General features: G+C 41.1%; 1 protein-coding gene across 4 annotated transcripts; it reads left to right on the top strand.

Annotated features, from left to right (window-relative positions):
• Positions 1 to 134: 134 nt before the first annotated feature.
• e2f3 (E2F transcription factor 3) lies at positions 135 to 10,933 on the top strand. 4 transcript variants are annotated; one of them, XM_055017859.1, is made up of 8 exons: positions 2,668 to 2,884; positions 3,238 to 3,349; positions 6,167 to 6,407; positions 6,706 to 6,838; positions 8,838 to 8,948; positions 9,066 to 9,219; positions 9,493 to 9,788; positions 9,893 to 10,933. In XM_055017859.1, exons 2-7 carry the CDS (start codon positions 3,319 to 3,321, stop codon positions 9,765 to 9,767), a joined length of 945 nt encoding a protein of 314 aa, XP_054873834.1. In that variant the 5' UTR covers positions 2,668 to 2,884; positions 3,238 to 3,318; the 3' UTR covers positions 9,768 to 9,788; positions 9,893 to 10,933. The 4 variants fall into 4 exon arrangements, with proteins under 4 accessions (XP_054873835.1, XP_054873834.1, XP_054873833.1 ...); XM_055017860.1 differs by lacking the exon at positions 2,668 to 2,884 and adding an exon at positions 135 to 611 and having other exon boundaries at positions 9,493 to 10,933; XM_055017858.1 differs by having other exon boundaries at positions 2,669 to 2,884; positions 9,493 to 10,933.
• The last annotated feature ends 530 nt before the right edge of the window (positions 10,934 to 11,463 follow it).

The following is an 11,463-nucleotide window of genomic DNA, read 5'->3' as shown; positions in this document are numbered from 1 at the left end:
GATGTTATCCTTTGCCGCCATGTTTTTCTACCACAAAGTTATTACTAACACAGTAACTGTTGTTTAAATCATGAAACAAATGCAGGGAATGCAGTAGTATTAATGTATTGACGATTAAGAGGAATAATCCGCTCTGTTGCAGTACTCTATGCCCATTGGTCAGTTTACAGCTACGTCAGACGCACACGACGCTGCGTGAACAGAGATAGCCAATAGGAGTTCATATGCAAATCTGGTTTGAACCCGTCCCGGGAAATCTGTGTTTCCCGCGTAGAACATGTTCTCGCCAGTGTATCTAAAATTATCGTGTTATCTGCGACGTTATGGGCAGAATTTGAAATCAACAGACGACGCAGGCCGTTATGTACCGTACAGTCGGTGGAGTTGATAAGTTAGCAGCCATTACTGGACGCGATGAGAACAGAGGTTACGTCGCTCTCCGTGGGCTCCGTGGACTTGGGGAGCGTCCTGACTGTATGGACTCTCATTCCTTTGTCGTATCTGGAAAACACCGTGAAAATACGGCTCTCCGAGTCGCTTGACGGACGACATTACGGTACACCAACGGAACCTCAGCACCCGGAACACGGTCTGTGCTCGACCGAGCCTAGGTGTGTTAAATAAACTACTACTATTAGTGCTTATGTACTGTAATGGCTACCGGAACACTCGCACATGACGCTGAATGTAAACCAGAAGCTGAATGAAGCTAAAACCCCTCATCTGTCTGTAATCACATGAACATTACAGTGTATTTACACACATCGTCGTCCATGTTGCTACTTTGGCTGTACGAGCCTGTCCTGCACTTCACCATCTGTTCCCTCCTGATAGATTTAATCTGTACAAATCTAGTCGATATATGGTGGGAGATATTTCTGACATTTGCCACACGAAAGTGTTCGATAATCGCACCATTTCTAACTCGAAATACAACTGTAGTCAAGAGCGCCAAGGTTAATCAGGATAATAACGGAAGCTGTTAGTGTTTCTTCAGAATAAGGGCATTACAAAAAAGGAAACTTGTGGATAGTGTGATTGCAACTGATAGTTATTCTTGGTGTCGTTTTATCTGTTCAGAATTGTCTTAATTGTTGAGCTAATATAAGGCAAAGCTCTTCAAATGTTCTAACAGTAAATTATTCAGGTTTACAGCCATGTCCCAAAATACATTGTCACTTGTCAGGTGAACTTGTAGATATTTTATTTGTAGACATTCCATTAATGACCGTCAGCATTTGGATGGAAATAAAATGAAAACCTATGGAATTCGAATGAAGGTTTTATTTCATTTTTATGCTTGTTTTTATTTTTATTTTATATATTTTAATTACTAGCAATATTTCCTCAAGTATATTCTTTTAACTAGCCCTATTTTAGCGTATTAAATGCTAGTTATGTTGGTCCTGACATTTTTGGGTCTCTTTTTTGGTATTTCCTTTGTAATATTATTGATCAGTTAAAGCATTTTTTTTCTGATTTCAAATTTAAGAATGTGTATCTGCTGTATCTGTTCTATATAGATTTTTCCATCATAAATTTATGATTTTAGCATTTCTTTTATTTGAGCTGATTTTTGTAGGCTCTTTACTATTATTATTATTATTATTATTATTATTATTATTATTATTATTATTATTATTATTATTATGGCTTGTGCAGTTATAGATCCATAAGTGGGATGTCTGTCATCTTATGTTGTGCATAAGATTATAATCAGTTACAATACAGTTTAGTTGTTTGGTCTATGAAAGGGTGACAGAAGTCGATCAATGTTTTGCAGCGCCCAAGGTGACGTCCTCAGATGTCTTATGTTGCTCATAACCCAAATGTTTTCTGTCATAAACGAGGAAACAAACAGAAAATGTTCACATTTAAGAAGCTGGATTCTAGTGACTTGCAGATACACCAGTCTCACTTAAGCTACAAATGGGCAACCCTGGTCTGGGGCAGTAGGCTTCAAATACTTTTGTCGGAAGGCACGTGTTTGTACATAATTCTAGCTGTAAATCATCATGAATTAGACTAATGACAAGGCACACTGTTTGATCACTGCTGGAATAGCCTGCACTTCCTGTGATTTTAATGTGGAACATGGGCTGAGTATAGAAAGAGAGGTATGACTTTACTTCGCCCTGAGCGTAGCATCTTACATTTAGCTTATTTATAAGATCACTGTAACTTAAGACTTGAAAACGGTGCAGTGATCAAGTTAAAATCAAAAGATTTGTAGGCTGGGCTAAGCCTCCAGTGTGGAGATCCTAACAACACCTCAGTTACTCAAACCTATTAATTATCAAAAGAGTTGATTACAATTTATCAGTTAACTGTGGCAGCACTAATGGACTGGGAAGCTGCATTAGTGATCTTGACATGGGCATGTATCATTTATGTTAGTACTGATATTGTGAAATTTTATGCAAAATCTGATGTTTTTTTCCTAGGAAAAGTGTTAAGACTAGTAAAATCATAAACATGTTCCTTTAAATTAGGACAGCAACTCAAGTATCTTATTGGTAATTGATGTCAATTTTACTTTACCGCCTAGCAGTAGAGCAACGAGAGTCTGCACTAATGTTTATTAATGCAGGAAGTGTGTTCTCATATTCGTGACAGACAAAATAATATAATTTACGCTTTTATTATGAAAGTGAAGCGTGAATCTTCCGCCACGTTCAGTTATCTCCGGTCACTTTACGTGTGATTTACCTTGAGCCCAGGCATCACACCGCGCCTTGTCGGTCCATACTTTTGTACGTTCTGTTCTTCGGCCGTGTTGCGTGACGGTGGACTGTCACGGAGGAGTTCCTGCGGGGATTCATCGGTAAGAGGTGACCGAGAAGTCCTCATTACTGCCGGGAGCGAACTACTGCTGAGGCCTCGGGTGAGCACGGAGGGGGATGGGGAGTGTTGCTCCAACTAGCTAAACACACTGCTGAGGGAAGCTAGCTCCTGCTCCAAGCCCTAGTCACCGACAGCCGTCACAAACGACAACCAGCCGAAGAAGACATGATGTTATTTCATGCAGAGACACGTTCACTGCTGCTAATTAAACACAGCTGAAGTTACAAGTGAATACAATTAAGTCCTGATAAGTTTATACTGTATTATTGATCAAAATGGCTGCCCTGGGACAAACTAAAGCAAACTAGAAGTCTTAAATTGTGTGATATTGTAATACTTGCCGTATTTGATGTACCTGCTACTTTACAACACGTTGTGCTAAATACTTCTCAGGCAAAGGGAAGGCTGGAGCTGGAGGCTGAAGATCTGCAGGACCCCCATAATGGTGGCAGGACCACCAAAGACAAGACAGCCATGGCCTCTTTGACCCACACAGGAGGGAAACGTAAGGCTTTGCACTGTAATCAGTTGTACTGAGGATCGTCAGTAAATACCTGTGCTCAGCAGAAGAAATGGTAAAATGTTTTCACTACAACACAGTTTTATTCATGTGGTGCCAATTCACAACACTAGTCATTTGAAATGAAAACAGCTCCCTCCTACCTGAACTCTCTCATTCAGGTCTACACTCCCTCCCACTCACCACGCTTGGCCAACAAAAGCCGCCTGATAGAACCACCTCAACAGGGCCGGTGGATAGCAAGACTCTACTCCTCTTGAGGAGTTAGTTGAGGCTCCGCTCGTACCCGGCTGCTGCCATCTCCCGCTGGATTTTTTCGAACACCGGCTTGGTCCGAGAGGTTTCCTCTAACGTTGACTGAATTTCGCATTGGGTCTCCTCCTCAGACCACTGCTGCTTGGATGTGGCGTCCGTATTTACCGGTTTTCAAAACACTAACACTAAACAGTACTACTACTCGCTCGGCTGTTTAAAAATGATGGTTCTGTGTCTTCACCACTGATTGTTGGTCACCGTAACCCCGCCCCCAACCTGTGACGTACTCTCTTCTTAACTCTGGCCCAGCAAAGAGTTGGTGCCTGAAAAGCACCAGTTTTCGGAGCCTGGAGCCGGTGTTTAGTTGGTGGAAACCCAAAGAACTGGTGCAAAGTCAGGTACTGGTTCCTAATTAGCACTGGAACCAGCTTGGTCGAAAAGGGGCCTGTGGTTCCCTGGTGTTGGAATGAGTTGCCAAGCTCTGTTCGATCTGCAGAGTCTCTCTCAGTCTTTAAGAAAAGACTAAAAACCCAGCTGAACACCTTTTACACTTGATAGACTGCAAAAAGCAAAAAAAAAAAAAAAAAATTACCTTCCACACTGCCTGTAGGCACCAAGGTCCTATCACACTTGAACTTGTTTTATGGCACTTATCCAGATTGTTTTCTCCTGACTAGATCCTTGCTTGTTGTATCTACATTGCTTTGGATGAAAGCATCTGTTTAATGAAATTGTAGAATCTTAAGGCACTTCACTATGTTATAGAAATAAATCCAATAATTCCCTTTAAGGAAGCATTTGGTGAGAGTGAGAAGAAAATACTCTCTTTTATCAGGAGGAAACCTATGACAGAACCAGGCTCAGGGAAGGCAGCTGTCTGCCTCCACCAGTTGGGGTGAGGGTGAAATGGAGAGAGAGAGAACAGGATAGCACATAGAAAACAAACAGTGGAACAGTGCTCAATGTATCATGGTAGGTTTTGCAGCACTTTGAGCCTGTGGTAGCAGAACTAAGTGATTTTTCAGAGTCACTTGGGCCAGCTCTAACTTTTTCAGAGAGGAACGTTTTAAGCTCAGTCTTAAAAGTTTAGAGGTAGTCTGCCTCCTGAACTAAAACTAGGATTTCTCCATAGAGGAGCCTGACAACTGAAGTCTCTGCCTCCCATTCTACTTCTGGAAAGTCTGGGAACCACAAGTAAACCTGAAGTCTGAGAGCAAAGGACTCTGTTAGGATGATATGGTAAAATAAGGCTTTTGAGATAAGATAGAGCTTGGTCATTAAGAGTTTTGTATATGAGAAGCAGGATTTTAAATTCTATCCTGGATTTTACAGGGAGCCAATGAAGAGAAGATAATTTAGGAGAAATATGATCTCTTTTACAGGTTCCTGTCAGAACTCTTGCTGCAGCATTTTGTATCAGCTGGAGGTTTTTAAAGAAGTTATTGGGACATCCTGATAATAATGACTACTTTAATGGTAGTCCACTTTACAAGTTACAATTGCATGGACTAGTTTTTCAGCATCACTCTGAGATAGGATGTTTCAGATTTTTTACAATATTGTACTCGTGAAAGAAGGCCGTCCTACAGACTTGCTTTAGTTAAATGGCACATCCTTATCAAAAATAACTCCAACATTCCTCACAGTACAACTGGAGGCTAAGGCAGTGCCATTCAGAGTAACTATCTGGTTAGATGGTATGTTGATGGCTAAAAGCAAACTAGAAATTTAAACTTTGTCTGAAATTAGAGGAACAAAATTAAAAGTTATCCTGGACTTAATATCTTGTAAGACATGCTTGAAGCTTGTTTAACTGATTGGTTTCCTCTGGCTTCATAGTTAAGTGCAACTGGGTGTCATTTGCATGGAAATGGGATTTTATGTTAAGTGTTTTCTAGTAATCTTGCATCAGGAAAGCATGTACAAGGTGACAAGTGTGCCGGGGAGCTGTATAACTATTGTGTGTGTGAAAAGTCATTGTTCACATGGACAAACTGGAATCCATCTGATAAATATGATTCAAAACAGTCCAGTGCAATTCCTTTCCATTGAATGTCTTGTTATTCTACAGTTTGACCTCAGTGACTGGTCCTGTGTTTTGTTCCAATAGTCTGTAAACAAATGACATTAAGCCAAGTCACTGACGTACCTTGCTGAGGTCACACATATTGGGATTCGTTCTGGTTTCATTGTGGAAGGCCTCAGTGAGCAGATTCCAACAATGAATCCAGCATAACTTTATTGATTCTCCGTTGCTCTTAGCAGTTGTGAAATATGGTGCTTTCTTCCTCCTCATGTACTATTGTTCTGTCTATCTTTATGGAGAATTATAATAGTGCCTGTGAAGCATTTGTCTCAACTGCAGAATTATGCTTCTTCTATTCATTTTTATAGCTTGTCCTACAGTTTGTCTTTCTGACTGTTAGCTGCTACACATCATTTTGATCACACACTAACCCTGAATAGAACTTAGACTTAAAATTACACCATGTTCTCCTTTAAAACATCTAGTGTCCAGTTTAAAACGATTTTTGGGAATCTTTTCAGCTCCTGCCCCCAGTCCCGTTGCACGCAAGTCACTTTTCGAGAGGTCGCGCTGTGACACCTCGCTGGGTTTGCTGACGCAGGGGTTTGCAGAGCTGCTGCACCGCTCCGCTGACGGAGTGTTGGACCTAAACGTAGTCACCCAGAAGCTTAATGCCCCGAAGAGACGCGTCTACGATGTCACCAATGTCCTGGAGGGGGTCAAACTCCTCAAGAAGAAGTCTAAAAACACCATCCAGTGGTTGTAGGTATCAATGGTTGTACAAGGAGGCCAATCTGCCAAAAATATATCTTTATTAAAACTCACTTTCCTGAAGCTAACAGATTTTACTGCCTTTAAAAGTGGTAACAGCTGCTTGTAGATAGGAAGCATCTTGCCTCAGTATTTCTGTCTGAGACTTAATTTCACTGTTTATCATTTGCACTTCCACCATAATTGTTTCTCTCAGTTTGAAGTTTCCTCAGGTTTGATCTTGTGTTGGATGTTCCGAGCGTTGTTTGTTTTGCTGTTAACCCTGTTCTGCTGGGATATGTGTCCACAGGGGCGGACAAGAGACTAGCTTAGCTGAAGAGCTAAAGAGTCTCACTGAGGAGGAGAAGTACCTGGACGAGCTGATCCAGAGTTGTACTCTGCAGATACACCAGCTGTTTGAGGACCGTTACAATCAGAGATATCCTTTGCTTCTAAATTCGGCTTCATTTTACCCTGTATTGTTGTCTGGAATTGTTTGCTCTTTGGTCAGGTTTACTGAGTGGTGTCAACACTGTTAAGGCAAAAATCCTTTTTACTTCACATCAACAGGGTGCTTTGTTCATGTCCGCTGGTCTTCAAGCTATTAGATCAAATATTTTTCACACACTGACCCTGAAAGATGTTCAGCTCACATTAGAGCTGCACATATATTTTTAATAAACAGATATGCACTCCAAATGTTCAAATACGGCTCATTAGCCTCAAATCTTACTGCTATACTTTGCACATTCACACATTTTGTAATCTGTTCAAGTCTGTGAGGGTCATTTGCATGCAGCTTACTGACGGTGCTGCCACTTCGCTGCAAACCTTGATAGTAGTGTGCATGCGTAAAATACATAGGCAGCGATCTACAATGCATCCTCCAAACAGACTCCAGGTAAACTAAAAACAATGGCATAATTACAACTACTGTCGGGCTGCACACTGCCTCAGCTGTTAGTATTGTCGCCTTGCAGCTAGAAGATCCCCGGTTTGCATCCCGGCCTGCGCCTGGGATCTTTCTGGGATTTCTTTCTGCATTGAGTTTGCATGTTCTTCCTGTGCATGTGTTTCTCTGGGTTGTCTGGCTTCTTCCCACAGCACAAAAACATGAGGTTAATTGGTGATTCTAAATTGTCCGTAGGTGTGAATGTGATTGTTTGTCTTTGAGCTACTTGTAAAGCGCTTTATAAATAAGATTTATTATTATTATTATTATTATTATTATTATTATTATTATTATTATTATTATTATTATTATTATTATTATTATATGTAGCCCTGTGATAGACTGGTGACCTGTCCAGAGTGTCCCCTGCATTCACCCTAAGTCAGCTGAGATAGGCTGCAGCGACCCTACTGAAGATTAAGCGGTGTATAGATAATGGATGGATGGACAACTACTCTCTGTGTGCAGGGAGCATGTCCTTGATTTAACAGTAAATCATTCAAATGCTCAATTACCATCTAAAATATATAAAATAGCACAAACAATGTTATGCTGTTAGACTATATCGAGATAAAATGAATATCTGCTAGGAAAAGTGTGACTTATTCTAAATTTACAAGTAATGCCGGCAGTTTCAGTTTGAACTTTAGAGCTGCACAAAGAAACGCCGTCTTTCTGTGTTTTTGCCAACAGTTGGACATAGCCATCTTGTTTGAACAAGCTTCATTGAAGCTCTCACTGGAACCAAAACCATACAAATCTCCGTCATTGTGTTCAGTGTGAGCTCCACTTGGACAGCGGAGCAATTGTAGGTTCTGCACATGCAGAATCCCAGATTACAATGTTTCTTGCAAATGAACATCTTGTACAAGATTAAGATAAAAGATTAATAAAATCACACCATGACTTCCCACTTCAAAGACTAACCCTATTAGCATGCTGTAGCTGGCAGTCAACAAGTGGTGCTCTGCCAAAAACATTCTGGATGGAACTTGCACCCTAAAAGTTATGAACAGATATAAATAGATGTAGTGACCGTAATTGTTTGGGTAATGGAGTTCCGAAATGTTTTAATCCGAATAGTTCAGGATGAATTCATGGACCTTTATACCTGTGGGGGTGACACGTGTTAATACAGATCTACCTCTGTTTTTTTTTAAATACATACAGTCTGTTTAAAGCTTGTCGTAGATAATTCATTTCTACGATACCCAGTCATATCACAAAATCTCTGTCTCTATATGTTTTCAAATTGGGAAGTACTTTTAGAGAGCTCAGTCAGGTCCCCATGTTCACTATAAGTATTCCAGTTACTCCCAAGGCAGTAGTGGTTGTAGATGGACTTAGTTTTGGTTCAGTCTGTGGTATGTTTGTAATGTTGGTTGTGGTATAAATTTTGAACTGAATTATAGTGTATCCCCAGCTGCACACAAACACCAGTAAACATCAGTCTGTGGTTATCATCTTCCTTGACCTTGTGGATCACATATGCATATTTGACTTATGAAGATGTCAACCAGATTTCCAGTTTAAAAGAACAGACTGTGTTCGTGATCAAAGCTCCTCCAGAGACTAACCTTGAGGTGCCACATCCAGAGGAGGTACAATTCTCAACATCCATCAGACATGGAATAGTTAACAGAGTTACTTCTTGATCTTCGTGATCTCACGGAACTGATCTCTGGTCATGTCTATCTGTTTACTTTCTCAATGCTTAGAGCCTCCAGGTCCACCTCAGAAGCACCCAGGGGCCTATTGAAGTGTTCCTCTGCTCTGATGACCCCATCCCTATGGAAGTCACAGACAGCTCAGCAGCCAGTGGGAAGGCCTCGGTCTCTCCTTTGTCATCCTTCACTCAGGTGTCTTCTAAAGGTGAGCGTTGGTGCTTAGGAATCACATGTCCTGTCTCAGAAAAGGTACACCCTATAACAAGCTTGTTTGTGGCCATGGGGAAGTGGGCAAATACCCCTGCTCATTTACTGTTTGTCCACATAGGAAGCCTGTAAAATACTGTATTTAGTTCAGAGCCTATTTAGAGCTTCTTGGCTTCATTTTGCTTACGGTCTTTAAATCCTTTCTTGCTCATCTTTTTTCTCTTTTTTCTCTCCCCTTGTCTCCTTATCCACACCCCCATTATCTTTTCAGACGTCGCTAACAATAGTTGCAGAATAAATAATTCTTCCAACCCGCTGTCTGAGCAGACACAACACTCCTCACCGGTTATTTTCACCGCCGTTTCCCCCACACCCGCCACCCCCTCCTCTGAAGACCAGCACAGTTTTGTCACCCTCGCTCCTTCTCTGGCCATCTCTCACGATGAGGAGCAGTACCTCCTGAGCCTGGCCGAGGACGAGGGCATCACCGACCTGTTCTCCTCTGTCGACTTGGACCAGGCGCCGGTGGATATGCCACTTGTCTGAACAGTTGTTTTTGGAAACACGGTAAATTAAAGGAAGTGGAGATCTTCACACAGACATAATACCACGAAAAATAACAAAGTTTGGACTTGAATTTGAGTTACTTAGATTTGTATTTGCCTTACCAGGGTTTACTGACTCTAAGGAACACGGAGGAGGTTGTAACCTGGAAGCATCAAGTTGAAGCTGGTGTGTAATTCCATTCCAAGCCAATCTTGTGGCTTTTTTTTTCCTCCTCTGGACTGGGGCTGATGCGTGCTGTTGGATGAAGCATTTTGATTCCAAGCTTTAATGTGTTACATGTCTGGGAGACGTTTTTGAGTGTCTCTTTGTCCAAAGTACGAGCATTACGGTCTCAACACAGGACTAAATCATGACCTCCTTGTTGTTTCGGTTATGGGAAAAACACTGTTGTACTTGTCAGTCAGGACAATGGAGATCATTTTTGTACTTTGATCAGGAGGCTACCATTCGACAAAGCAGCACAGTCTAAACATTTAAAGGTGTTCATTCACATTTAAAATCTTCTTTAGAGTCATCCACTAGACTACTGCTGTTTGTGTTGGACTTTTGGGATGTGAACGACATTTGTGCATGACTGTATGGTTACTAATGCTGTGGTTTATTGACGATTCTTAGTTTTGTATCTTCGTTTCCCACTCTTCCATTCAAGTTACTAATACAAAATTATATTCTGAGCCTCCTTCCAGAGAGTTAGTTCCTCATCACCTTGAACTGATATGCAAATAATCCACGTCTTGTCTTGCGACTCCTACAAGGAATGCACCAATCCAAGTTTTTCCATTTCTGGTATCGATTCCAATACCTCAACTCAGTGTGTTTCCTGATACTGAGTACCAGTCCGATACCAGTGCTCTCTTTTTCTCTAAATGTACATGACAGTGTGGAACTCATTGGAATCATCTTCATGTAAAGTTACCTATCGTGAAATGATGTTGGACACACCTTGTTTTATAATAACATAACAAAGAAACTGCACGCGTCATAGCCAGTGACCGTTAAGAAAGTATTTGATTGGCGCATTCCCATCTGCTACTTAAGCAAATCAGTCTCCGTCTAAACCTGTGTGCTTTATAGCTTCCTCAGGGCTCTAGTAACTTTAACTAGAGGTGCAATTTTGTATAATAAAGGTTGATTCATACACAGTATTTATGGTGTCCCCTAAAGTTTGTTTGTGCCAGAACATTGTTGCAACACTTTGATTATTACAAAATCTTGCTGACAGTGTTTGAGATTCCAGTCATCTCAGCAAATGATTTGGTCAGGCACCAACGCAATCTGTGTTCCCTCTCGTAGCTGTTAGAGGCGTAATTGTCTACTGATGACACGCTGAAAGCATTTACTCACTTTTTCTTGCTGCATTAACAGATGTCTAGCTCTTCCGTTTTAAAATTGCAGAGAAATCATGACAATCCATGTTAGGTCTGTATAGCAGACACTGGGTTGGATAGTTCCTGGTGCTGTGCATGGTGGATCACGGTTGTAGAGAGACTGATGGAGCTGAACCACTGTTGATGGAATTGGATTAACCTGCGATTTTCCTGCTATTAGAAGTCAAAATGCTTCTTAAGAAAAGGTCGACATTGAGTGTGTGGAAATGTAAAATGTCAGACCGAGAGGGCATAAGTTCTTGTGCTGATGATTGGATTGACTGATTTGCTGTCTTTCTATATTTGCT

This window comes from Amphiprion ocellaris, chromosome 15 (genome assembly GCF_022539595.1).
Source record: "Amphiprion ocellaris isolate individual 3 ecotype Okinawa chromosome 15, ASM2253959v1, whole genome shotgun sequence".
In the NCBI taxonomy this organism is placed as follows: domain Eukaryota; kingdom Metazoa; phylum Chordata; class Actinopteri; family Pomacentridae; genus Amphiprion; species Amphiprion ocellaris.
Note: the sequence above shows the minus strand (reverse complement) of the source record. Positions and strands in the feature narration are given on the sequence as shown.

What these genes read in the sequence shown, in the direction of transcription:
- e2f3 (XM_055017860.1), top strand. Translation starts at nt 3,319, where the DNA reads ATGGCCTCTTTGACCCACACAGGAGGGAAAC. An exon ending in GACCCACACAGGAGGGAAAC is followed by an intron (nt 3,350 to 6,166) that starts GTAAGGCTTTGC and finishes GAATCTTTTCAG; the next exon opens with CTCCTGCCCCCAGTCCCGTT. An exon ending in AGGTGCCACATCCAGAGGAG is followed by an intron (nt 8,949 to 9,065) that starts GTACAATTCTCA and finishes CTCAATGCTTAG; the next exon opens with AGCCTCCAGGTCCACCTCAG.